Source organism: Polyodon spathula, chromosome 43 (genome assembly GCF_017654505.1).
Source record: "Polyodon spathula isolate WHYD16114869_AA chromosome 43, ASM1765450v1, whole genome shotgun sequence".
Classification (NCBI taxonomy): domain Eukaryota; kingdom Metazoa; phylum Chordata; class Actinopteri; order Acipenseriformes; family Polyodontidae; genus Polyodon; species Polyodon spathula.
Window position 1 is genome coordinate 1,978,170 of NC_054576.1, and position 26,712 is coordinate 2,004,881.

The 26,712-nt window shown below is 45.6% G+C and overlaps 1 protein-coding gene across 1 annotated transcript; it reads right to left on the reverse strand.

The window, feature by feature from the left end:
* Positions 1-1,073: 1,073 nt before the first annotated feature.
* On the reverse strand, positions 1,074-26,254 carry LOC121305481 (SLIT-ROBO Rho GTPase-activating protein 3-like). The gene is made up of 23 exons (XM_041237123.1): positions 26,127-26,254; positions 17,324-17,552; positions 16,677-16,839; positions 14,993-15,055; positions 14,641-14,826; positions 13,936-14,064; positions 12,135-12,356; positions 11,673-11,774; positions 11,213-11,410; positions 10,835-10,919; positions 9,951-9,978; positions 9,465-9,564; positions 8,276-8,336; positions 7,757-7,834; positions 7,445-7,576; positions 7,174-7,279; positions 5,119-5,346; positions 3,809-3,888; positions 3,353-3,533; positions 1,951-2,049; positions 1,683-1,838; positions 1,451-1,569; positions 1,074-1,132 (listed from the first exon to the last, which is right to left on the reverse strand). Exons 1-23 carry the CDS (start codon positions 26,191-26,193, stop codon positions 1,074-1,076), a joined length of 2,871 nt encoding a protein of 956 aa, XP_041093057.1. The 5' UTR covers positions 26,194-26,254.
* Positions 26,255-26,712: the final 458 nt, after the last annotated feature.

Sequence of the window (26,712 nt, forward strand, 5' to 3'; positions counted from 1 at the left end):
CTTTGTGGATTATCAACAGTAGGGTTTTTTTGTTTGTTTGTTTGTTTGTTTTAATTCTTTGCAATCCTTTAAATGAAAAGTCTGGTTTAAAAGTTGTTTATTTGTGTGTTACGTTTATGAGGAGGTTTTTCTGAGCAGAAATGTGTTGCTGTGAATTTGCAGTTAACAGTTTAGACTACAATGCACTGTGGAGAGAGGAACATGTTGAGCAAATTCAAACTCACTGCTAGCGTCTGTCTCCCTCACTGCCTCCCTCCCTGCCTGCCTGCCTGCCTGCCTCCCTCCCTCCCTCCCCTGTCTCCCTCCCTGCCTGCCTGCCTGCCTCCCTGCCTGCCTGCCTGCCCTGCCTCCCTGCCTGCCTGCCTGCCTGCCTGCCTGCTCTGCCTGCCTGCCTGCCTCCCTAGGCAGACTGCCGGACTCTCTCCTCTCTCCTCCCTCCCTCCCTCCCTGCCTGCCTGCCTCCCTCCCTCACTGCCTCCCTCCCTGTCTGCCTCTCTCTCTCTCCCTCCCTCCCTCCCTCCCACGTCTGCCTGCCCACCTTGTATTTGCATTCCTCCTTCTCTCTCTTTCTTTCTTTCTTTCTTTCTTTCTTCTTTCTTTCTTTCTTCTTTCTTTATCTAACCACTGAGCTACTCAAACCCACTGCCTTCCACACTGCAGCCCAGCGCTTTCTTTATCTAACCACTGAGCTCCTCAAACCCACTGCCTTCCACACTGCAGCCCAGAGCGCTTTCTTTCTTTCTTTCTTTCTTTCTTTTCTTTCTTTCTTTCTTTCTTTCTTTCTTTCTTATGCTTTATTTAATACTATATCTAATTGTGTCTCTCTCCTGGCATACTCTAGTATGCTCCCCTCCGTGATGGGATGAGGTAACCTCCCTCTCTCCTCTCTGCTTGAGGGTATTTCGTGTGTCTCAGCGAGCTGGCTCCTCCTGTCCCAGTTTTAAAACAGGTTCACTCCCTCTCAATCCGAACCTTTTTTTGGGGCGGATGACGCTGTGGTTGGAGGGGGAAACGCCCACCTTCTTCGCGGGGTCCCCGGGGGGGGTCTCGCTGGGCGTTGGGTTGTTACTGTTTTAGAGACAGCAGCGACTTGAACCCACACAAGGAACACGAATCATCTGCTTCGTAACCTTGTGCTGAGAGGAGCGCAGAGAGACAAATAACCCATGTGTGTGTTGTGTGGTGTGTGTGTGTGTGTGTGTGTGTAGCGTGTGCGTGTATAGTATGTGCGTATAGTGTGTGTGTATATATAGTGTGTGTGTGTGTTGGTCTGTGTGCATACAGTGTGTTTGTGTGTAACACAACCAGTACACGTATAGTGGTGTGTATTGTGTATGAGTATACACACTGGTGTGTATAGTAGTGTGTGTGTGTTATGTGTCTGTGTTTGTGTGTGTGTGTGTCTGTGTGTGTGTCTGTCTGTCTGTGTGTATACAGTGAGTGTCTCTCACCTTGTCCAGCTGTACTGTGGGCTGGTCCTGGCCGCTCCTCTCTGCAGACACCCCGTGCCTCCCTAAGGGGGCACCCAACCCCAGTGCAGCATCCAGAGTGTTGCGCCTTTCCTGGGACCTGAACACAACAACATCACAACAACAATATAAAAACAACACACCACCACCCGAAACAGGATGAACAGCATCAGACTGGCAGTGTCAGCCCCGGCGTTCGGACCCTCTGCTTACCTGTCTGGGAGTGCGAGGAGGCGCCCCTGTGCGGGGAGGGAGGACCCTGGGAAGTGCATGCGGGGGGGCTCGTTGAAGGGGGAGGTCAGCTTTCGGGTAGGGCTGCTCCCGCTCCTCTTGCGGGGCAGCGAGGCGCTGTCCGAGTTCACACGCATCCTGGGGAGGGAGGGGGGAGAGAAATACAGAAATGAGCCTGTGTTCGACGCTGCAGTGCTCCAGCCTGTGTTGTACGCTGCAGTGCTCCAGCCTGTGTTGCACGCTGTGTTACCTGCTCCCTGCCTCTCCCTTGGGCTCCTCTGACAAGTTGCTGACGCTGGCTGCTCTCCCCTCCTCTCTCTTCCCCTTCAACTCCAGCCTCCTTGCAGTGCTGCAAGAAACATGGGGAGGGAATATATATTCTACAGTAAAATAGTACAATACAACAGACACACACACACACACACACACACACACTGAGAGACACTGACAAACATAGATACACACACACACACACACGCACGGTTTGGTTCAGTAGGGTTTGGTTTGGTTCAGTATGGTTTGGTTTGGTTCAGTATGGTTTGGTATGGTTCGGTTTGGTTCAGTAGGGTTTGGTTTGGTTCAGTATGGTTTGGTATGGTTCGGTTTGGTTCAGTAGGGTTTGGTTTGGTTCAGTATGGTTTGGTATTGTTTGGAATGGTTAATTAAGGTTTGGTTTGGTTCAGTATGGTTTGGTTTGGTTCAGTGTTGTTTGGAATGGTTCGGTGTGGTTCAGTATGGTTTGGTTTGGTTCAGTATGGTTTGGTTCAGTATGGTTTGGTTTGGTTCAGTATGGTTTGGTATTGTTTGGAATGGTTCATTAAGGTTTGGTTTGGTTCAGTATGGTTTGGTTTGGTTCAGTGTTGTTTGGAATGGTTCAGTGTGGTTCAGTATGGTTTGGTTTGGTTCAGTATGGTTTGGTATGGTTCAGTATGGTTTGGTTTGGTTCAGTATGGTTTGGTTTTGGTTCAGTATGGTTTGGTATGGTTCAGTATGGTTTGGTATGGTTCAGTATGGTTTGTTTTGGTTCAGTTTGGTTTGGTATGGTTTGGTATGGTTTGGTTTGTTTTGGTTCAGTTTGGTTCAGTATGGTTTGGTATGGTTCAGTACGGTTTGGTATGGTTCAGTATGGTTTGGTATGGTTCAGTATGGTTTGGTATGGTTCAGTATGGTTTGGTATGGTTCAGTATGGTTTGGTTTGGTTCAGTATGGTTTGGTATGGTTCAGTACGGTTTGGTATGGTTCAGTACGGTTTGGTAGTGGTTCAGTATGGTTTGGTATGGTTCAGTATGGTTTGGTATGGTTCAGTACGGTTTGGTATGGTTCAGTACGGTTTGGTATGGTTCAGTACGGTTTGGTATGGTTCAGTACGGTTTGGTATGGTTCAGTATGGTTTGGTATGGTTCAGTATGGTTTGGTATGGTTCAGTATGGTTTGGTATGGTTCAGTATGGTTTGGTATGGTTCAGTACGGTTTGGTATGGTTCAGTATGGTTTGGAATGGTTCAGTACGGTTTGGTATGGTTCAGTACGGTTTGGTTTGGTTCTGTATGGTTTGGTATGGTTCAGTATGGTTTGTTTGGTTCAGTTTGGTTTGGTAAAGTTTGGTTTGGTATGGTTCAGTATGGTTCGGTTTGGTTGTGGTTTTTGACTCACACTTCGGGTAGGTTGATGTACTTGTGAGGGACGAGCCCCTTGGCCCCGCCCAGCTCCCCTCTCCACCAATCAGCAGAGGCCTTGCTCTGCAGCAGCAGAGTGTCTCCCTTTTTGAATGACAGCTCCTGGGGCGAGCGGCCAGAGTAATCAAACAGGGCGACAGCCTCGGCAGAGTCCAGCTCTGACAGGAGAGATAATCAATCACCAATAATCAATAATCAATACAGGCACACAGTGTAACTCCCAGACGAGAGGATCAATAATTAATAACCAATAATCAACACATACACATAGACCGGAGTTATCAAACAGCTACATATATATATATGGCCCCTGTCTCTGTCTGTATCTCTCATTGCTGACCTGTCTCACTCTCTGTCTCTCTGTCTTTCTGCCTGTCTCCCTGCCTCTTAGCTACTCTCTCTTCCTGCTTGTCTCTCTCTCTGTCTCTCTCACCGTCCTCGCTGACCGCCGGCTCAGGCAGACTTCCTTCCTGCTCCAGTTCCTCTGTGATGGACTCAGGCAGGATGCTGTCACTGCAGAGAGACAGAGAGGCACTCAGAGACACAAACACAGCAACAAGGACACAATGCTGGACAGCGCGCCTGAAGACAGTGGGATTCAGAATTCACACAGCTTTGCCATGCTTTCACTTTGTCTATTTCGCTTTTAGATGCACATATGTTGATCAATAAGGTCAGAAATTCCTCTTGTGCTATAGTCTACTAGCATTGTTAATCTTTGTGTAGAAACCCTATCCCCCTCTACTCTTAATATAATTAACATGTCACTTTAAGGCGGTTGTCCCTATTGAATCAATCACCCGACAGTGACTTCCAACCTATCTCAAATCTTCCTTTTTTGGCTAAATTGCTCAGTTACTCTCTCATCTTTCACAAAATAATATATTGGAAAAATTTCAGTCTGGTTTTAGAATCGCACACAGCAATGAAGCCACTATAATAATCTTTCTTTTTATATAGCGCCTTTCTTAGTGGACCACCATCACAAAGTGCTTTACAAGATACGAGACCAGGGTGTGTGAACCGTGCATCAGCTTCAGAGTCGCTTACAAAGACGCAGCACAAGGAGGTTCAGTGACTTACCTGTTTTTTTACCCACCAGACCACACAGCCACTATGATTTGATTCTACTGATCGACTTCTGCTCTTAATCATCAGATCGTCATCAATACGTTTTCCTATGCTGTTCACAACCCTACAAATACAGCTCTATTTAAAAATCAATTCTAACACTGATCCTGTCCTGTCGGCTTGTTTGGCAGATATTCTAACCTGGATGTCAAAGAAGTTTTTGAAATTGAAAACTGGTAAAACTGAGCTATTGGTTACTGACTCTAATATCCAGTTCTCTCGTTGGGTTTTCATGCTGTTTCTGCGTCTGCCTTATAGTTGTCTCTTTGTTAGTCTGCAGATTGGGTGTTCAAATCTTGACTCAAAGCTTTTATTGGAAAAGTATGTCTCTTCAGTGGTAAAGACAGGGTTTTATTACTTAAAGGAAGTACCAGAATCTATAGAATCTAACTGATTCATTGTTATTCGTTGTTTTGTTTTGTTTTTTATAATGCTGGTCTGTGTTTTGTACAGCGTATTGAGACGTCTTGGTGTGAAAGGCGCTATAATAAATTAAAGGTATTATTATTATATCATTATCACACTTTGCTGTGATTTTACAATGATAGTCTTCAATAAGGGGTAGTACAGTACAGTATACACTGTGTAGCAGAAGCAGAGAGCCCCCCTCACCAGTACTCCTCCTCCCCAGTCATGCACTTCTCGTATAAGGGTCCCTCCAGCTCCTTTGCCCCGGGGAATATCTTCTCTTGGTACACGATGATGGTCTTCACCACCTCGTTTACGTGGGGCTGGACCGACACCACGTCCTGATCCGCTGGCACTGCCACCAGAGTGGGTCCGAAACACACTGCCAGGTTATGAGGATCCATCATGTTCTCATCGCTGTACTGAGAAAGACTGGGGGGAGAGGGGAGAGGGGAGAGGGGAGAGAGGTGAGCTTGGGGCTGTTGTGGGAGGTAGTGAAATTAAATATTGTAAAAAATAATACATCTCCTCTGGTCCAGGTTTGTGTGTTGGGTTTGTAAAGTACTGGCTAGGGGTTTGTAAAGTATTGGGTTAGGGGGTTGTAAAGTATTGGTTAGGGGTTTGTAAAGTATTGGTTAGGGGTTTGTAAAGTATTGGTTAGGGTTTGTAAAGTATTGGTTAGGGGTTTGTAAAGTATTGGTTAGGGTTTGTAAAGTATTGGTTAGGGTTTGTAAAGTATTGGTTAGGGGTTTGTAAAGTATTGGTTAGGGTTTGTAAAGTATTGGTTAGGGTTTGTAAAGTATTGGTTAGGGGTTTGTAAAGTATTGGTTAGGGTTTGTAAAGTATTGGGTTAGGGTTAGGGGGTTGTAAAGTATTGGTTAGGGTTTGTAAAGTATTGATTAGGGGGTTGTAAAGTATTGGTTAGGGTTTGTAAAGTATTGGTTAGGGGTTTGTAAAGTATTGGGTTAGGGGTTTGTAAAGTATTGGTTAGGGGTTTGTAAAGTATTGGTTAGGGTTTGTAAAGTATTGGGTTAGGGGGTTGTAAAGTATTGGTTAGGGTTTGTAAAGTATTGGTTAGGGGGTTGTAAAGTATTGGTTAGGGTTTGTAAAGTATTGGTTAGGGGTTTGTAAAGTATTGGTTAGGGTTTGTAAAGTATTGGTTAGGGGTTTGTAAAGTATTGGTTAGGGGTTTGTAAAGTATTGGGTTAGGGGTTTGTAAAGTATTGGTTAGGGTTTGTAAAGTATTGGTTAGGGGTTTGTAAAGTATTGGTTAGGGGTTTGTAAAGTATTGGGTTAGGGGTTTGTAAAGTATTGGTTAGGGTTTGTAAAGTATTGGTTAGGGGTTTGTAAAGTATTGGTTAGGGTTTGTAAAGTATTGGGTTAGGGGTTTGTAAAGTATTGGGTTAGGGTTTGTAAAGTATTGGTTAGGGGTTTGTAAAGTATTGGGTTAGGGGTTTGTAAAGTATTGGTTAGGGGTTTGTAAAGTATTGGTTAGGGGTTTGTAAAGTATTGGTTTAGGGGTTTGTAAAGTATTGGTTAGGGTTTGTAAAGTATTGGTTAGGGGTTTGTAAAGTATTGGTTAGGTGTTTGTAAAGTATTGGTTAGGTGTTTGTAAAGTATTGGTTAGGGGTTTGTAAAGTATTGGTTAGGGTTTGTAAAGTATTGGGTTAGGGGTTTGTAAAGTATTGGTTAGGGTTTGTAAAGTATTGGTTAGGGGTTTGTAAAGTATTGGGTTAGGGGTTTGTAAAGTATTGGTTAGGGTTTGTAAAGTATTGGTTAGGGTTTGTAAAGTATTGGTTAGGGGTTTGTAAAGTATTGGTTAGGGGTTTGTAAAGTATTGGTTAGGGTTTGTAAAGTATTGGGTTAGGGGTTTGTAAAGTATTGGTTAGGGTTTGTAAAGTATTGGTTAGGGTTTGTAAAGTATTGGGTTAGGGGTTTGTAAAGTATTGGTTAGGGGTTTGTAAAGTATTGGTTAGGGGTTTGTAAAGTATTGGTTAAGGTTTGTAAAGCATTGCATAGGGGTTTGTAAAGTATTGGGTTAGGGGTTTGTAAAGTATTGGTTAGGGTTTGTAAAGTATTGGGTTAGGGGTTTGTAAAGTATTGGTTAGGGGTTTGTAAAGTATTGGTTTAGGGGTTTGTAAAGTATTGGTTTAGGTTTGTAAAGCATTGCATAGCGGTCTGTAAAGTATTGGACAGGGGTTTGTAAAGTGCCTGAAAAACACTGTCGAGGGTTAGCGGTTTGCAAACTCAGAGACTCACTGGTTGAGAAATGCGAAAAGGAACCTCATGACCACGAGCACGGCTTGAGGGAAGCTGCCCACCACCTTCTTGATGTGACACGCCCGCTCCAGCTGGTTCTCAATCTCTGCAAAACACCAGAAAGCACTCTGTACACAGGGACGGAAACCAGACTCCTAACACACAGCAGCTTCACCCAGTCCAGGTTTTATTACGAGCTTCATCAGCCCCAGAGTTGATCAAACGCGCGCAGGTTTGTTCTTATTAAAACAGCAAAACCCGATGTACTCACGGACACTCTCCATTAATTCCTGGAAATTCTCCTGTGGGAAGAGCGGCTTCTCCAGGCCTCGGAAGTAGAGCTTCAGCACGCCGGCCACCGAGTCGATGTCATGATCCGTTGAGTCAGTGAGGGGGTCCTCTCCTGCACAACGAGACAGTCAGAGAGGGCAACGCAACTGCACAACAGGAAAACAATCATAGCTGTCAATTCAACTACTCACCCCGGCAACACAACCAGTGAGCTAAACTATCACAACACACACACTCACACACACACACACACAGCCGCACAGTCGGGGGGGGGGGGTTTGGGGGTACGCACCTCTCTCGAAGGCGTTCCTGATCTCGTTCACCTCCAACTGTGACCCCGGGACGCGGAAAATTCCCTCGTGGTGCAGCCCTGCGAGAAAGAAGCGCAGAAGTACTCTGGTAATAATTTCAATATGCTTTACCAGACCTCTCTGTGCTTCACAATGCTTCCCTATGCTTTACCAGACCTCTCTGTGCTTTACAATGCTTTCCTATGCTTTACCAGACCTCTCTGTGCTTTACAATGCTTCCCTATGCTTTACCAGACCTCTCTGTGCTTTACAATGCTTCCCTATGCTTTACCAGACCTCTCTGTGCTTTACAATGCTTCCCTATGCTTTACCAGACCTCTCTGTGCTTTACAATGCTTCCCTATGCTTTACCAGACCTCTCTGTGCTTTACAATGCTTCCCTATGCTTTACCAGACTTCTCTGTGCTTTACAATGCTTCCCTATGCTTTACCAGACCCCTCTGTGCTTTATTACACTTTGCTGTGCTTTCCCTATGGGAAGGTTTTGTAACAGTGCTCACCGTGCAGGTTTATGAATCGAATGCAGCTCTCCACCACTAGAGGGATCAGTTGACCAGAGCTCTGATTGAGGGAGAGAAAGACAAAGAGTATGATTGATGACTATTCCTAGCAGGGGTCCAGATGCTAATCTAATTCTCCCACTTGCTGTAAATCAGTCATTTTCATATACTTTACCAGGACACTCTACTGAGGGTCTAAAATACTACTTATCCAATTTCCATGAAAGTATTCCTGGCTAATTCTTATTCTCTACTGTTCTGTACTTGCTGTTGATGAAAGCAGCTCAAAGCCAGATAAAGCAGATTGACAGAAAAGTCACAGAACACAATATTGGAAAGAGCAACAGAAGCCGTTGAATTTATTAACTTTTTTTTTTAGTGTTTCTATTGAAGGCATTGAGAAAGACTTGCTTTTCCCTATGCTTTACCAAACCTCTCTGTGCTTTACTTTCCCTATGCTTTACCAGACCTCTCTGTGCTTTACAATGCTTCCCTGTGCTTTACCAGACCTCTCTGTGCTTTACAATGCTTCCCTATGCTTTACCAGACCTCTCTGTGCTTTACAATGCTTCCCTATGCTTTACCAGACCTCTCTGTGCTTTACAATGCTTCCCTATGCTTTACCAGACCTCTCTGTGCTTTACAATGCTTCCCTATGCTTTACCAGACCTCTCTGTGCTTTACAATGCTTCCCTATGCTTTACCAGACCTCTCTGTGCTTTACAATGCTTCCCTATGCTTTACCAGACCTCTCTGTGCTTTACAATGCTTCCCTATGCTTTACCAGACCTCTCTGTGCTTTACAATGCTTCCCTGTGCTTTACCAGACCTCTCTGTGCTTTACAATGCTTCCCTATGCTTTACCAGACCTCTCTGTGCTTTACAATGCTTCCCTGTGCTTTACCAGACCTCTCTGTGCTTTATTCACTTTGTTAAGCTTTATAACCTGTAAGCAGATGTTAGAGGACATCATGAACTCATCAGCTCACAGCTAACTGAGATTGGAGAGTGAAAGCTTGTATTTATCTACCTGAGTTCTAGATATGCGTCCCCACCTCCTGACAGAGACAGCAGAGGAGAGAGAGAGACAGACAAGTAAAGACAGTTAGGAGACAGAGAGAGAGAGCTGAGTTAAAGAGAGGCTGTGTCAGTTATTGCAGCGCTGGAGGGGGGGTGGGGTGGGGGGTACCTCCACAAACTGCTGCAGGTCCCCAGTAAAGAGTTTGTGGTTGTACTGGGAGCACGGCCGCTGCTTTCTGACACGCAGAGACCTGCTGGAGCACTGGAGCCTGAAACCAGCAAACAGAGTGAGGCATCGATCACAACACACAGCACAATGACACCCCAACATGATACAAAGCATAATGACACCACAACATGACACACAGCACAATGACATCACAGCACAATGACACAACCACACAATGACATCACAGCACAATGACATCACAGCACAATGACATCACAGCACAATGACACAACCACACAATGACATCACAGCACAATGACACAACCACACAATGACATCACAGCACAATGACACAACCTCACAATGACATCACAGCACAATGACATCACAGCACAATGACACAACCACACAACACAACCAAATCTAATACGATTAAAGGCTATCCGAACTGCAATAGTGCAATAACACTGCAGCTCAGCTTCTCACCTGGAGGGGTCGCTGTCTACCGATTCAGCTGAAACAGCGACATGGAAAGATAAATAAACACAAAGGACTTTACAAGCACACTGTGATACTGTACTGCAATATCAGACTGGACTCTTCTAGACTATACTGCACTGTGCTAGACTAGACTATACTCTTCTGTATTATACTGTGCTGGACTATACTGCACTGTATCGTGTTACACTGTACTGTGATAGACTATACTTTACTGTACAACATTATTGTTAGACTATGCTGTAGTATTCTGGACTGTGCTAGACTATGCTGTACAGAATAATAGACGGGCTTCAGTGAGTTACAGGAAAAAACTTCCATTGAGGGTTTCTGTGACATCATGAACCACGAGAGCGAGGGCGGAGTTTCTAAACTGTCACAGAGACCCGAGATGGGATTGTTTTCCTGTCACTCACTGAAGAGGCCCGTGTATTATTTCTTCTAACCCTCGGACCCCCTCGCGATGCTGATATTAAAGAAGACGAGGTTCAGAGGGTCAGTCGGGTGTTTTTTTAAGCGTCGTGTTTCAGGGCTGTGCAGACGTTCCATCTCGTTATCCGTTAGCGCTTCGGCTTTATTTGGATGATTCGCCTTTGTCTTGTTTTAATTTCCCGTTCCTCTCGGGTTTCTCTGAGAGACGAATGTACCAGCTTGACATCTTTTTAAAACATATTTTGATAAGGATTGTAATTACTTGACATAATAATGACTTATTCTTACGATTTAATGATTAACTGATTAAATGATTAATTATTATCATTAATAATTTTTTTAAGCAAATCACTCAGGATGCAAATATAACCTTCATCTATGTATTATACACTGCTGTACTAGACTATACGGTGCTGTGCTGTACTGCAGGCAGGGCTGACCTTTCTCGATGGCCTCTTTGAGAAGGTCGTGTTTGGCCTGTAGTTTAGAGATCAAGCTGCTTCCGCTGAGATATTCCTTGACTTTCTGAAACAGACAGAGAGACACAGCAATCAGAAACTCAGTACAGAATACAAGACAGGGGTCTGTCTCAGTGCACACAGAATACAAGACAGGGGTCTGCCTCAGTGCACACAGACTACAAGACAAGAGTCTGTCCAAAACAAGCTGATCTCCAACCCACTAAATCACTAAAACGCTACAGATACAGAAATCTCTCTGCTGATTGGTTAGGCCGGGGCTTGTTGCCGGGCGGATCAGAGCCTGGCAGCTGGAGGGGCTCGTCTGATTGCCCCCCCCACACCCCCCCCCCCACTCACCGTGAAGTAGAAGCTCTCAGTCTCCTGCTGATTGGCTCTCCTTTTGGCAATGTTGGGCTTGTTGCCGAGCGGATCGGAGCCCGAGCTTTTGAGGGGCTCTGCTGATTGGCTGGTTTGGAGGGGGTCGGGAGAGCTGTAGTCTTCAATGCTGAAAGAGTCTAGCAGAGCTCTGAGTGTCGCCTTCAGGGTCTTATTGACCTGAGAGGAGAGGAGAGAGAGTAAATACCGAGATAATGCTGATTTAATACTGCACACATATTACTGTACTGCTGCATTAACCAGCGCGGAGAGGAATCATTACTACAGCGTTCCTATTGACAACAATGTTGTACCAACACTAGCAATACTAACAGCAATGCGCCACCTGCTGGACACATACATAGCTGCACCCTCACCTCCATCTCCAGGCTCATACTGGACACACACACACACACACACACACACACAGATGCACCCTCACCTCCTCCGTCTCCAGGCTGACGCTGGACAGACGGGACTGCAGCTGCTGGAACCGAGTCACCAGCTCGTTCCTCATCTGGGCCTCCGCGCTCACCACGCACACCTGGGAGAGAAGAGGAGAGAGAAGAGAGAGACACACAGGTGAGAGAGAAGAGAGAGACACACAGGTGAGAGACACACAGGTGACAGAGAAGAGAGAGACACACACAGGTGACAGATAAGAGAGACACACACAGGTGAGAGAGACACAGCTGAGAGAGAAGAGAGACACACAGGTGATAGAGAAGAGAGAGACACACAGGTGAGAGAAACAAAGGTGACAGAGAAGACAGAGACACACACAGATGAGAGACACACAGGTGAGAGACACACAAGTGACAGAGAAGCAAGAGAGACAGATACTTGAGACAGAGAGACAGGTGCAGACACACACACAGGCAGGTGACAGATCTCTCTTCATTACCTGATCCCCTTCATGAGGCTGGTACTCAAAGCGGAAGGGCAGGCAGAAAGTCGCGTGGTTCATCTCCAGGATCTTCTTCTGATCGCCGGGGGGGTCCAGCCCCTGCACGGCCCCCTCCAGCACCCCCATGGCCTCCTGCTGGGACTTCTGTACCCGGGACTGGGCAGCGAGGTACAGCCGCAGGGTCACTCCCAGGGAGAGGTGGAACCCCAGATCACAGCACTGCGCCGAGGGGAGAGGGAGTGGTCTTTCAAAGCACAGGACTATACCCGCTTCAGACTTTCAACTGCCACACAGCGTGCTGCACCTTCCCTGTTCTTAAACAAACGGCAGCAACCCTGGCCAGGCAATCCTATTTGATTCATGTGAAAGCAAAACTCGACTCTTTGTTATGCTAGATAATTGCCTCTTTTTATAATGTTCAGCTATTAGAGTTAGGGCACTTTTGCATTTGTCCCAGTCTGCTATCCATATCTGGGGGGGGGGGCGGAGCTTCCTTTGCTTTGTATCTGTTGCCCGTAAGGTTAAAAGCAGGAAAAGACTGGGAATGAGGCGGCCTGCCGTCCAGCCATTGAGTCACTCCCCAGGAGTCAGCAGCCTGTCTTTGTGTCTGGACTATTTTTAACCCTACCCGTAACAAGCAGAAAGCGAGGGAGGCTCCAACTCCAACTATGGATAGCAGACAGGGCCAAATGCAAAAGTGCATAGCAGAGAAAATACCCTAATACCCCTAATAGCTGAACCGTATAAAAAAGCAAATTGCAACGAATGCCAAAAAAAAAGCTTAAGAAAAAAACGAGGCAATCGTCTATGAGTAGCAGCATCAGACAAGAGATGTGACCTAACCCACTCTACTCTCCTTTTACACTGGAACTAATTAATTGCTGTTTCCTGGATCTTTTTGTTAGGGGTTTGTAGCCACGGTCGGCCTATGTGTTTCGTTTTTCTTTACTAAGGAACTTTGTTAGAATCTGAGATTCTATGTTAGATTCGTAAAAAAAAAAAATTCTATTTATTTGGTCAGTTTTCTGTTAAACACATAGGAAAATTCAATTGTGCAATTCAATATGTTAACGTAACATTATTCAGAAAGTTTCATTCGACTTTATGAAGCAAAATGAGTTCATTCTATAGGGAGATTTGACCACCACTGTACAGTACCGACAAAATTTACAGAAACAAGAAATGGTTTACAGAACAAATGTGTTTGTGTTTTTCTTTCTTCAGTTGCAGGTTGGTCTGTGTGGTTACGGGGGGGGGGGGGGGGCAGGGGGGGCCCAGAATCTAACAAATAAACAATCACGAACCCGGGCCGTTGCCATCAGCGCCACACGGAAGGAAGTGACTTTTTCGCGTCGACGCCACCCCACCGCCCCCCGCACCGCGCGTACGACGCCACTGCTGTGTTGCTCGCCAAGTTTTCGGAGCCACCAGCACCTCCTTTTTACCACCCCCCAGCCCGCATTTTCGTGGAGCGACCGTTAAAAATGAAACGCTTTGATTCTCAGAGAAGTGAGAGGGAGGGGGAGAGAGAGAGTGAGATAGAGAGAGAGAAAGAGAGAGAGAGGGAGAGAGAGAGAGAGAGAGAGAGAGAGAGAGAGAGAGAGAGAGAGAGAGAGAGAGAGGGGCTGATCAAGCCCGGTAGTGCCTCGTGACAATTCGGCCTGTCGTGTAGGATCAGCCTGCGGTGTCAAGCTGGTAGTAAAACCTGGACTGGATCACACTGCGGTGCAATAGGAGTCTTACTGCTACCCCTGTAGCTGCTGCGTGTGTAAGCGTGATTAACCCCTTGCTGACTCACGTCGATCAGGCTGCACACGTCCTGTAGATAGTATTTATTCATGGCTGCGTTGGCCGCCGCGAGGTTCAGCAGGTATTCGTTACGAGCCTTCGTGCACTTCAGCTTGTTCTCCAGGAACTTAGACTGCCTCTGAGGAGAGAGACACACACAGAGACACACAGAGACACAGAGACACACAGAGACACAGAGACACACAGAGACACACAGACACACAGACACACAGAGACACACAGAGACACAGAGACACAGAGACACAGAGACACAGAGACACACAGACACACAGAGACACAGAGACACACAGAGACACACAGAGACACACACACACAGAGATACAGAGACACAGAGATACAGAGACACAGAGACACACAGAGACACAGAGACTCAGTTTAGTTTCAGTAACACTGATGAAGGCACTAGAGCCCAAACGCTGGTCTGCTTGACTCAGTTTAGTTTCAGTAACACTGATGAAGGCACTGGAGCCCAAACGCTGGTCTGCTTGACTCAGTTTAGTTTCAGTAACACTGATGAAGGCACTGGAGCCCAAACGCTGGTCTGCTTGACTCAGTTTATTCAAGTTTCATCTACAGTCTCTGTGAACCTATAAGCACAGCCGCTGCTAACAGGTTCCAATGATCACGTGACTTAAAATGACTTACAATGCAATAAAAACATTTGAAGGTGTTTTTTTTTTTGTTTTTTTTTTACCTTTTCTTTGAGCTTCTCCGTCTTCTTCAGGGAGCTCCGCCTCTGCTGCTTGGCGTCGGCGCCTGATTGGCCGAGCCCCGGGTCAGCTGACTTGCCCATGTGACGTTCCTCCAGTTTCTCAAATTCTTTCAGCTTCCCCTCTGCGCTCATGCTGTCTGTGTGGTACTGGTTATAGGTCTTCATAGCCTGAGACAGAACCACACACACAGTCAAACCACAGCCCTGACCAAAGGCTTTGCATCACCCTGGAATAGAGTGAACTCGTTTTGCTTCATGAAGTCGCATGAAACCTGTTGAATAATGAAGTATTGATGGGGTTCAGGATTGATGCTGTTCACTGTTTGGTACTTACTGTCTGAAGTTCGCTGGTCACTTTGAGCAGCTCTTCCTGCATCTGCAGACCGATCTCTTTACTCTGAAAGAGAGACAGGAGGGGGAACGGTTAGAACATCACACAGCACACACACAGAACACTGAGCACATTTTAACCCTGTTTATGTGCAGTGTGTTTCTGGTCGTTGCTGTAATTTCTTGTAATGACATTGCTATAAGAGGTATGCAGTATGCAGTGTGCCGTGTGTTGTGTGTTGTGTGCAGCATGCATGCAGTGTGCAGTGTGCAGTGTGTGTGATTGTGCAGTGTGCAGTGTGCAGCGTGTGCAGTGTGCAGCGTGTGCAGTGTGCTGTGTGCAGTGTGCAGCGTGTGCAGTGTGCGGTGTGCTGTGTGCACTGTGCAGTGCGTGCAGCACGTCACACGAGTCGCAGTGTGTGTGTGCACGTGCACGGTGTGCAGCGTAGCACGTCCGTGCACAGTGTGGCAGTGCGTCGTGCAGGTCTGCAGGGCACGTCGTGCAGTGTGCAGCGTGTGCACACGTGTGTGCACACGTGCAGTACACGTGCAGTGCGTGCACGTCGTGCACATCGATGTGCAGTGTGCAGTGTGTGTGCATTGTGCAGTGTGCAGCGTGTGCAGTGTGCAGCGTGTGCAGCGTGTGTGTGCAGCGTGTGTGCAGTGTGCAGCGTGTGCAGAGTGCAGCGTGTGCAGAGTGCAGCGTGTGCAGTGTGCAGCGTGTGCAGCGTGCAGCGTGCAGTGTGCAGCGTGTGCAGTGTGCAGCGTGTGCAGAGTGCAGCGTGTGCAGTGTGCAGCGTGCAGTGTGCAGCATGTGTAGTGTGCAGCGTGCAGTGTGCAGCGTGTGCAGTGTGCAGCGTGTGCAGTGTGCAGCGTGTGCAGAGTGCAGCGTGTGTGTGCAGTGTGCAGCGTGTGCAGTGTGCAGCGTGTGCAGTGTGCAGCAGTGTGCAGCGTGTGCAGTGCAGCGTGTGCAGAGTGCAGCGTGTGCAGAGTGCAGCGTGTGCAGTGTGCAGCGTGTGCAGTGTGCGTGTGCAGAGTGCAGCATGTGCAGTGTGCAGCGTGTGCAGTGGTGCAGCGGTGTGTGCAGCATGGCAGTGTGTGCAGTGTGCAGCGTGTGCAGTCGGTGTGTGCAAGTGTGCACGTGTGCAGTGGCAGTGTGCAGCGGTGCAGCAGTGTAATGTGTGTGCAGTGTGCAGTGTGCAGTGTGCAGTGTGCAGCGTGTGCAGTGTGCAGCGTGCAGAGTGCAGCATGTGCAGTGTGCAGCGTGTGCAGAGTGCAGCGTGTGCAGTGTGCAGCGTGTGCAGCAGCGTGTGCAGTGTGCAGCGTGTGCAGAGTGCAGCGTGTGCAGTGTGCAGCGTGCAGAGTGCAGCGTGTGCAGTGTGCAGCGTGTGCAGCGTGTGTGTGCAGTGTGCAGCGTGTGCAGTGTGCAGCGTGCAGTGTGCAGCGTGTGCAGTGTGCAGCGTGTGCAGAGTGCAGCGTGTGCAGAGTGCAGCGTGTGCAGCGTGTGTGTGCAGTGTGTGCAGTGTGCAGCGTGCAGAGTGCAGCATGTGCAGTGTGCAGCGTGTGCAGAGTGCAGCGTGTGCAGTGTGCAGCATGTGCAGCGTGTGTGTGCAGCGTGTGCAGAGTGCAGCGTGTGCAGAGTGCAGCGTGTGCAGAGTGCAGCGTGTGCAGTGTGGTCATGGCTGTACCTTCTTGGACAGGCGGCCGGTGTCCTCCGTGATGTGACACAGCCTCACAGCCGTGCTGTTGCTGTAGGTGTCACTCAGGGCTGCGTGATCTTTACTCTCCTGTCTGGTGTGATTCAGGATCAGGTGCCAGCAGTTCACTGGGGAGAGCAAGTCCTGGTCTTTCCTGTGGAGAGAGAGGAGGGGAGGGGGGGTGTCAAACCGGGGCAAACTGCAACCAACTGCCGGAGTGGCAGCCGGGAATGGTGGGGAATTATAGTCATGCCATTTAGATATATATATATATATATATATATATATATATATATATATATATATATATAGATATTATATGATTGATATATCATAACAAAGCAAGAAGGACCTTAGAATCCTGTAGAATCCCGGGATGTGATTGGTTAAAACCTCATCACAAGACCAAAAACAGATCCAGCTACTGCAAATCAATACACTGCAAAAACAAAGATGCTGTAAACACTAAAATCGTCCTAAAAACGCCCTAAAACTCAAATAAATCCAACCAATAACTACGCCGTTCACAAACTCAGCAGACTCCTCCGAGTCTTGTGTCCGTCCAGCCTTGACCGCTTGCCCCTTCACCACGCCGCACATTGTATATATATTTTAAACTTGACATCTGTAAAGCACACCTGGAGTGCTGGTGCTCCTTGGAGTTGCGGATCTTGGATGAGAATCTCTCTGCCAGTTTCTCCAGCCCTCTGGAATACTCTGTCTCGATCTCCGCCTTCCTCCGAAAGAACTCGGACAGGTCCTGCAGCAGGTGAGGACCTAGAGGTGCTCGTTCAGCAGGTCTCTCTGGAGAACCGAGAGCTCGAGCGGATGACAGGCTAGCATGGATCGGGAGCTGGGATCGGATCTCTGGAGAGAAAATAGAGAGAGAGAGAGAGAGAGAGACTGCCAAACAAATCAAAGACTCTCTCTGTGCCGAGGACAGAGAGTGAGAGAGACGAAGGAGGCGGCCGGACCTGGACTCGAGAGAGAGAGATAGAGAGGGAGAGGGAGAGAGACCTCTTCCCGGGAGAGCGGAGAAGGGAGGGAGAGAGGGAGAGAGGAGAGCGAGGAAGAGGGGAAAGGGGAGAGAGAGAGAGGAGAGAGAGAGAGAGGGGGGGGGGGGGGGGGGGGGGGGGGAGAGAGATCAGAAATGAACACATCAAGATAATAATTAAATGCCTTGAATAATAAACTGACTTATAATATGTTTCTAAGTGTTTGGCATCTCCCTGTAATAATATTCTGTTTCATTCTCACAGCTACTAGACACACACACACACACACACACACAACACAACACACACACATGTGTGTCTCACACACACACACACACACACTCACACACACATCACGACACTCACTTCAGCCAATGCTTTCAGAATGAACCATCCATTCCATTAGCTCCTCTGTCTGCTGCCAGTGTATTCAATCAATGCCTGTGAAAACAGTCTCTCTGGGGGGGGGGGGGGGGGGGGGGGGCGCACTTTATTGATTTATTTGTCATCTCTTTACTGAGTATTGATCGTCAGCTAATGCAAAGCATGCTGGCAATTAATGTGTCACTGTGGACCACGCTCGCTGTGATCATAACATGTTCCTTCCTATGTTATATGGGATTCTAGCAGTGTATTATTATACACGGCATCCATCATATTGAATTCTAGCACGGTTCTTATTATACACGGAATCCTATTTCATATTGTATTCTAGCAGTGTTATTTTTATACACGGCATCCTAGTTCATATTTTATTCTAGCAGTGTTATTATTATACACGGCATCCTAGTTCATATTGTATTCTAGCAGTGTTATTATTATACACGGCATCCTAGTTCATATTGGATTCTAGCAGTGTTATTATTATACACGGCATCCTAGTTCATATTGGATTCTAGCAGTGTTATTATTAAACACGGCATCCTAGTTCATATTGGATTCTAGCAGTGTTATTATTATACACGGCATCCTAGTTCATATTGTATTCTAGCAGTGTTATTATTATACACGGCATCCTAGTTCATATTGTATTCTAGCAGTGTTATTATTATACACGGCATCCTAGTTCATATTGTATTCTAGCAGTGTTATTATTATACACGGCATCCTAGTTCATATTGTATTCTAGCAGTGTTATTATTATACACGGCATCCTAGTTCATATTGTATTCTAGCAGTGTTATTATTATACACAGCATCCTAGTTCATATTGTATTCCAGCAGTGTTATTATTATACACGGCATCCTAGTTCATATTGGATTCTAGCAGTGTTATTATTATACACGGCATCCTAGTTCATATTGGATTCTAGCAGTGTTATTATTATACACGGCATCCTAGTTCATATTGTATTCTAGCAGTGTTATTATTATACACAGCATCCTAGTTCATATTGTATTCTAGCAGTGTTATTATTATACACGGCATCCTAGTTCATATTGTATTCTAGCAGTGTTATTATTATACACGGCATCCTAGTTCATATTGTATTCTAGCAGTGTTATTATTATACACGGCATCCTAGTTCATATTGTATTCTAGCAGTGTTATTATTATACACAGCATCCTAGTTCATATTGGTATTCTAGCAGTGTTATTATTATACACGGCATCCTAGTTCATATTGTATTCTAGCAGTGTTATTATTATACACAGCATCCTAGTTCATATTGTATTCTAGCAGTGTTATTATTATACACGGCATCCTAGTTCATATTGTATTCTAGCAGTGTTATTATTATACACGGCATCCTAGTTCATATTGTATTCTAGCAGTGTTATTATTATACACAGCATCCTAGTTCATATTCTAGCAGTGTTATTATTATACACGGCATCCTAGTTCATATTGTATTCTAGCAGTGTTATTATTATACACGGCATCCTAGTTCATATTGTATTCTAGCAGTGTTATTATTATACACGGCATCCTAGTTCATATTGTATTCTAGCAGTGTTATTATTATACACAGCATCCTAGTTCATATTGTATTCTAGCAGTGTTATTATTATACACAGCATCCTAGTTCATATTGGATTCTAGCAGTGTTATTATTATACACGGCATCCTAGTTCATATTGGATTCTAGCAGTGTTATTATTATACACGGCATCCTAGTTCATATTGTATTCTAGCAGTGTTATTATTATACACGGCATCCTAGTTCATATTGGATTCTAGCAGTGTTATTATTATACACGGCATCCTAGTTCATATTGTATTCTAGCAGTGTTATTATTATACACGGCATCCTAGTTCATATTGTATTCTAGCAGTGTTATTATTATACACAGCATCCTAGTTCATATTGTATTCTAGCAGTGTTATTATTATACACGGCATCCTAGTTCATATTGGATTCTAGCAGTGTTATTATTATACACAGCATCCTAGTTCATATTGTATTCTAGCAGTGTTATTATTATACACGGCATCCTAGTTCATATTGTATTCTAGCAGTGTTATTATTATACACAGCATCCTAGTTCATATTGGATTCTAGCAGTGTTATTATTATACACAGCATCCTAGTTCATATTGTATTCTAGCAGTGTTATTATTATACACAGCATCCTAGTTCATATTGTATTCTAGCAGTGTTATTATTATACACGGCATCCTAGTTCATATTGTATTCTAGCAGTGTTATTATTATACACGGCATCCTAGTTCATATTGTATTCTAGCAGTGTTATTATTATACACGGCATCCTAGTTCATATTGGATTCTAGCAGTGTTATTATTATACACGGCATCCTAGTTCATATTGTATTCTAGCAGTGTTATTATTATACACGGCATCCTAGTTCATATTGTATTCTAGCAGTGTTATTATTATACACGGCATCCTAGTTCATATTGGATTCTAGCAGTGTTATTATTATACACGGCATCCTAGTTCATATTGGATTCTAGCAGTGTTATTATTATACACGGCATCCCAGTTCATATTCTAGCAGTGTTATTATTATACACGGCATCCTAGTTCATATTGTAATCTAGCAGTGTTATTATTATACACGGCATCATAGTTCATATTGGATTCTAGCAGTGTCATTATTATACACGGCATCCTAGTTCATATTGTATTCTCGCAGTGTTATTATTATACACAGCATCCTAGTTCATATTGTATTCTAGCAGTGTTATTATTATACACGGCATCCTAGTTCATATTGTATTCTAGCAGTGTTATTATTATACACGGCATCCTAGTTCATATTGGATTCTAGCAGTGTTATTATTATACACAGCATCCCAGTTCATATTGGATTCTAGCAGTGTTATTATTATACACAGCATCCTAGTTCATATTGGATTCTAGCAGTGTTATTATTATACACGGCATCCCAGACTCATATTGTTTTCTAGCAGTGTTATTATTATACACGGCATCCTAGTTCATATTGGATTCTAGCAGACACTCATCCTAGTTCTTATTGTATTCTTTCAGTGTTATTATACCACGGCATCCTAGTTCATACTGGTTTCTAGCAGTGTTATTATTATACACGGCTTCCTAGTTCTCTTGTGCTTTACAATGCTTCCCTATACACTTCCTAGTTCATACCTCTCTGTGCTTTATCAATGGCATCCCTATTGCTTTACCAGACCTCTTATACACGGCATGCTTTACAATGCTTCCCTATTACTTTACCAGCACCTCTCTGTGCTTTACAATGGCTCCCAGTATGCTTTACCAGTTATTATTATACAATTGCTGTAAAATACATTTGTGTTTTCAATGAAGTTTGCACTGGAAACCTGCATGCCCTGTAACACCTGTCGGAGTCGCCGTGGAAAAGGCGTCTGCCACAAGATAAATTAGAAAATAATACCCTTAAAAGTCCCAGGCTTGCATAACTCCCCACATCCATTAACCCTTCACGCTGCAGGACAGGGGGACACATAAGGGATGAGTTTAATCTAGATTGGTATTTTAATATGCTTTACCAGACCTTTCTTTGCTTTACAATGCTTCCCTGTGTTTTATCAGACCTCTCTGTGCTTTACAGACACGCACGCGAACACAACCACACCTCTCTGTGTTTACAATGCGCACATGCACACACACACCTCACTGTGCACAAAACACACACACACACCACACCTCTACACACACCCTACACACACGCACGCGCTTTACACACACACACCAGACCTCACGCGCACACACACACACTTTACCACATTGGCTTGTACTGTGGGGAAATGTTTCTAAGGATGATAACATTTACAAACTGTATTTCACAATCAGATCTTCCGTTTGATGAAAAAAAAGGATGTGGTGAAGTATTATCAATAGATGTACAGAATAATGCCAGAATAAGAAAAGAAATTAGCAATGAATAGTTACATCACATTAGATCTGCAGCATTAAGACACACCACACACAGGACACGCAACGCGCAACACACAACACGCACGCGCACCACACACACCACCCAACGCACGCAGCATTCCACACACACACACCACACACACACACACGCAGACACACACACACACACGCCCACACACACACACACGCACACACACACACAGACACGCACACACACACACACGCGCACACACACACACACACACAGACACGCACACACACACACACACACACACACACACACACAGACAGCCACACACACACACACACACGCGGTCGACACAAACACACACGCAAGCGCCACACACACACACACAGCGCGTCGCCACACACACACACACACGCGCCCACACACATACACACACACACATATATATTATCACACACACACTCACACACACACAGACACGCACACAACAAACACACACAAACACACAAAAACACACACACACACACACACACACGCCACGCGCACACACACACACACCACAGGCAAGCGCTTCCGCACACCACACCAACACACTTCGCGCACACAAAACAACACACAGGACACACGAACACTCACAGACACACGCAAACACACCTCACACACACGCACGCGCAAACACCACACCACACGCACGCGAACACACACACACACACACACTCTCGCACACCTGTGCTAACTTCGGACACGATACTCCTGTGATAATGATGGATATTAGTAGAGGGAGTGAAAAAGGCTCCCCTAAAGGGGGCGCAGAGTTTAATGTTCAGTCCAAGACTAGGAGTCGTAATACATAGATAGTGAGGGGGACTCTTATGTGTCTCTGAGAATACAGTGTGGGCGGGTCACACCACAAACCACAGACAGAGAGAGGGTAGGACACAAACCACACAAAACATACTCACTATACACCACCAAACTTACCCCGGCACCAATGTGGCGTCACCACGCAAAACACACACACACACCCCACACACACCACACACGAAAGTTTCCGTCAAACCAATTTAAGGTTAAATGCAAAGAAGCAGAGTTACAATGTTTTGATTTCCACCCGTAGTAGCTTCCCCTTTTCCACTGACCATCCTGAAAGTGTCTTTGTAAAGCAAAGTGAAAGAGCGTCTCTGTGCTTTCACATCCCCGCTCACTCCCCCTCTCTCCCTCTCTCTGACAACCTGAGAGGATTCCCAGTGGATCTGGCTTGTACATAAGTTGCGGTAAGCGCATAGACAGTGTAGTTACATCGTGAACATGGACAGCATGTGTTAAAGTCATAGAGAGGTCGTGGAGAAAGGTGTGGTAAAGAATAGGGAAGCATTGTAAAGCATAGAGAGGTCTGGTAAAGCATAGTGGAGCACTGTAAAGCACAGAGAGGTCTGGTAAAGGATAGGGGAGCATTGTAAAGCACAGAGAGGTCTGGTAAAGGATAGGGGAGCATTGTAAAGCACAGAGAGGTCTGGTAAAGCATAGGAAAGCATTGTAAAGCACAGAGAGGTCTGGTAAAGCATATGGGAGCATTGTAAAGCACAAAAAATGACTGTAGTAAACTTTTATAAGGGTTAATAAAGTTGAACTGTCATAAAAAACAAAGAATTGAGAGCAGAAGAAAGGAAGTTCATTCCAAAGGATTCAAGTAAAAACACTGTGCTGTGCTTTTACCAGGGGGACCACTAAAGCAGTTCACTTTGAGAAGGGGGGTGGTTCATTATCTTCTCTGTGCTTTGAGAAGGGGCTGGTTCATTATCTTCACTGTGCTTTGAGAAGGGGGCTGGTTCATTATCTTCTCTGTGCTTTGAGAAGGGGGCTGGTTCATTATCTTCTCTGTGCTTTGAGAAGGGGGCTGGTTCATTATCTTCTCTGTGCTTTGAGAAGGGGGCTGGTTCATTATCTTCTCTGTGCTTTGATAAGGGGGCTGGTTCATTATCTTCACTGTGCTTTGAGAAGGGGGCTGGTTCATTATCTTCACTGTGCTTTGAGAAGGGGGCTGGTTCATTATCTTCACTGTGCTTTGAGAAGGGGGCTGGTTCATTATCTTCACTGTGCTTTGAGAAGGGGGCTGGTTCATTATCATCTCTGTGCTTTGAGAAGGGGGCTGGTTCATTATCATCTCTGTGCTTTGAGAAGGGGGCTGGTTCATTATCTTCACTGTGCTTTGAGAAGGGGGCTGGTTCATTATCTTCACTGTGCTTTGAGAAGGGGGCTGGTTCATTATCTTCTCTGTGCTTTGAGAAGGGGGCTGGTTCATTATCTTCACTGTGCTTTGAGAAGGGGGCTGGTTCATTATCTCCACTGTGCTTTGAGAAGGGAGCTGGTTCATTATCATCTCTTTGCTTTACTACACTGTGCTGTGCTTTTACCAGGGGGAAACTAAAGCAGCAAACTCTGAAAAGGAGGCCGGTTCCTTCTCTGCTCTGTGAGTAAGTACAGGATCTCTTTGTGAGAGTGTTGTGTGCTGATCGTTTAAACTGATATGTCTTACTTCCCTCGAGTCGGTTAAGCTAAACAAAGCTTCTTTGTAAAACCAAAAAAATCAACTCCACAATTAAAAGATTAAAAATATTTTGGTAAAAAGGGAGCATAACGTAGTAAAGCGTTTGGAGATGATAATTAGCCCCGCACACCACAGATTGGAAATTTAAACCCTTCTTGAACCTGATGACCTTTGCCCTTTCTCCGTACCTCCACTGCCCCCCCCCACCCCCCCCCAGCGGACAGTACATTAAAGTCTCTCTCCACAGGTTTCCACACTGAAGGGTACGTCTAGTCTGGCTCTACTAATGCTTTCTGACCGGCTCTGAAATATTTATCAGCCTTTTCTGTTCGCTTGAGGGGAGCAGAAGGGGGAGGGGAGGGTGTAGCGAGGTCCTAACTGTTCAAAGCACAGTAAAGTATATTAAACCATAAAAAATAGTAAAGCATAGGGAAGCATTGTAAAGCACAGAGAGGTCTGGTAAAGCATAGGGAAGCATTGTAAAGCACAGAGAGGTCTGGTAAACATCGTACCCACTGACCACTCTTCCAGGTCCTCTCCCCATCACCTTTCTCTATCTCTAAAGGTATGTGTGTCTGTGTCTGGCTCAGTTTCTCTCTTTTCTCTGTGATCTCACGTCTTTCTTTCTTTATGACACTCTTTCCTCTCCAATCTCGTCTCTCGCTCTACGCTCTTCTGTCTGCTATGTCTCTCTCTATCCTGCTCTGGTCTTTCTATCTGTGCCGTTAGCTCCCTAACGTCTGTCCCTTCCGCCTTACTTACCGGGTCGTGACAGTGAAGACCAACCGTCCGAGTGTGACCCAGTGGACCACATTTGACGTACGCTTTCGCCTTCTCTAGTGCCCAGCTTGTCACTTCTGGTTGGCATGGCTCACACCCTGGGGCAGCCTGCATCACTGACACTGCCCTCCACAGAGAGCAGGAAACAGAACAAGCACAGCCTCCCCCACACCCTCGCACAGATCCTCATTGGCTCCACTACAAACTGGAGATTTCTGGAAATCACTCCGGCAGGCTTGTCATGGAAGAAAGTGCAAGAATAGTCTCTGTGCTTTACAATGCTTCCCTATGCTTTACCAGACCTCTCTGTGCTTTACAATGCTTCCCTATGCTTTACCAGACCTCTCTGTGCTTTACAATGCTTCCCTGTGCTTTACCAGACCTCTCTGTGCTTTACAATGCTTCCCTGTGCTTTACCAGACCTCTCTGTGCTTTACAATGCTTCCCTATGCTTTACCAGACCTCTCTGTGCTTTACAATGTTTCCCTGTGCTTTACCAGACCTCTCTGTGCTTTACAATGCTTCCCTGTGCTTTACCAGACCTCTCTGTGCTTTACAATGCTTCCCTGTGCTTTACCAGACCTCTCTGTGCTTTACAATGCTCCCCTATGCTTTACCAGACCTCTCTGTGCTTTTCACAATGCTCCCCTTTGCTTTACCAGACCTCTCTGTGCTTTACAATGCTTCCCTACCAGCTTTACCACACCTCTCTGTGCTTTACAATGCTCCCCTATGCTTTACCATGCTTTCACTGTGCTGTATTACACTGTGCTGTGCTTTTACTCTGAGCAGCCAGCAGACTTACCTTTAACCTGAGTCTCATATTCAGCGATGGTGCCTCTCTCTTTTCTCAGCTTGACGTGTGAAGACATGGCTGGAGTGGAGCGTAAGTCAGTCTGTCTGTCTGTCTGTCTGTCTGTCTGTCTCTGTCTGTCTCCAAGTCTCAGAAGAGAAGTCTGCTAGGTTCGGACAGCTCCCGGATCGATTTACAGTTTTTTTGTATATCTAAAAAAATCTTATAGTCTAAAAAAAAAAAAAAACATATACAGCAGTAGACCCTGATATTGATGAGACACAGCCCTCTGAAATGCCTTTATAATATACAGCACTAGACCCTGATATTGATGAGATCCAGCCCTCTGAAATGTCTTTATAATATACAGCACTAGACCCTGATATTGATGAGATCCAGCCCTCTGAAATGTCTTTATAATATACAGCACTAGACCCTGATATTGATGAGACACAGCCCTCTGAAATGCCTTTATAATATACAGCAGTAGACCCTGATATTGATGAGACACAGCACCTCTGAAATGTCTTTATAATATACAGCACTAGACCCTGATATTGATGAGATCCAGCCCTCTGAAATGTCTTTATAATATACA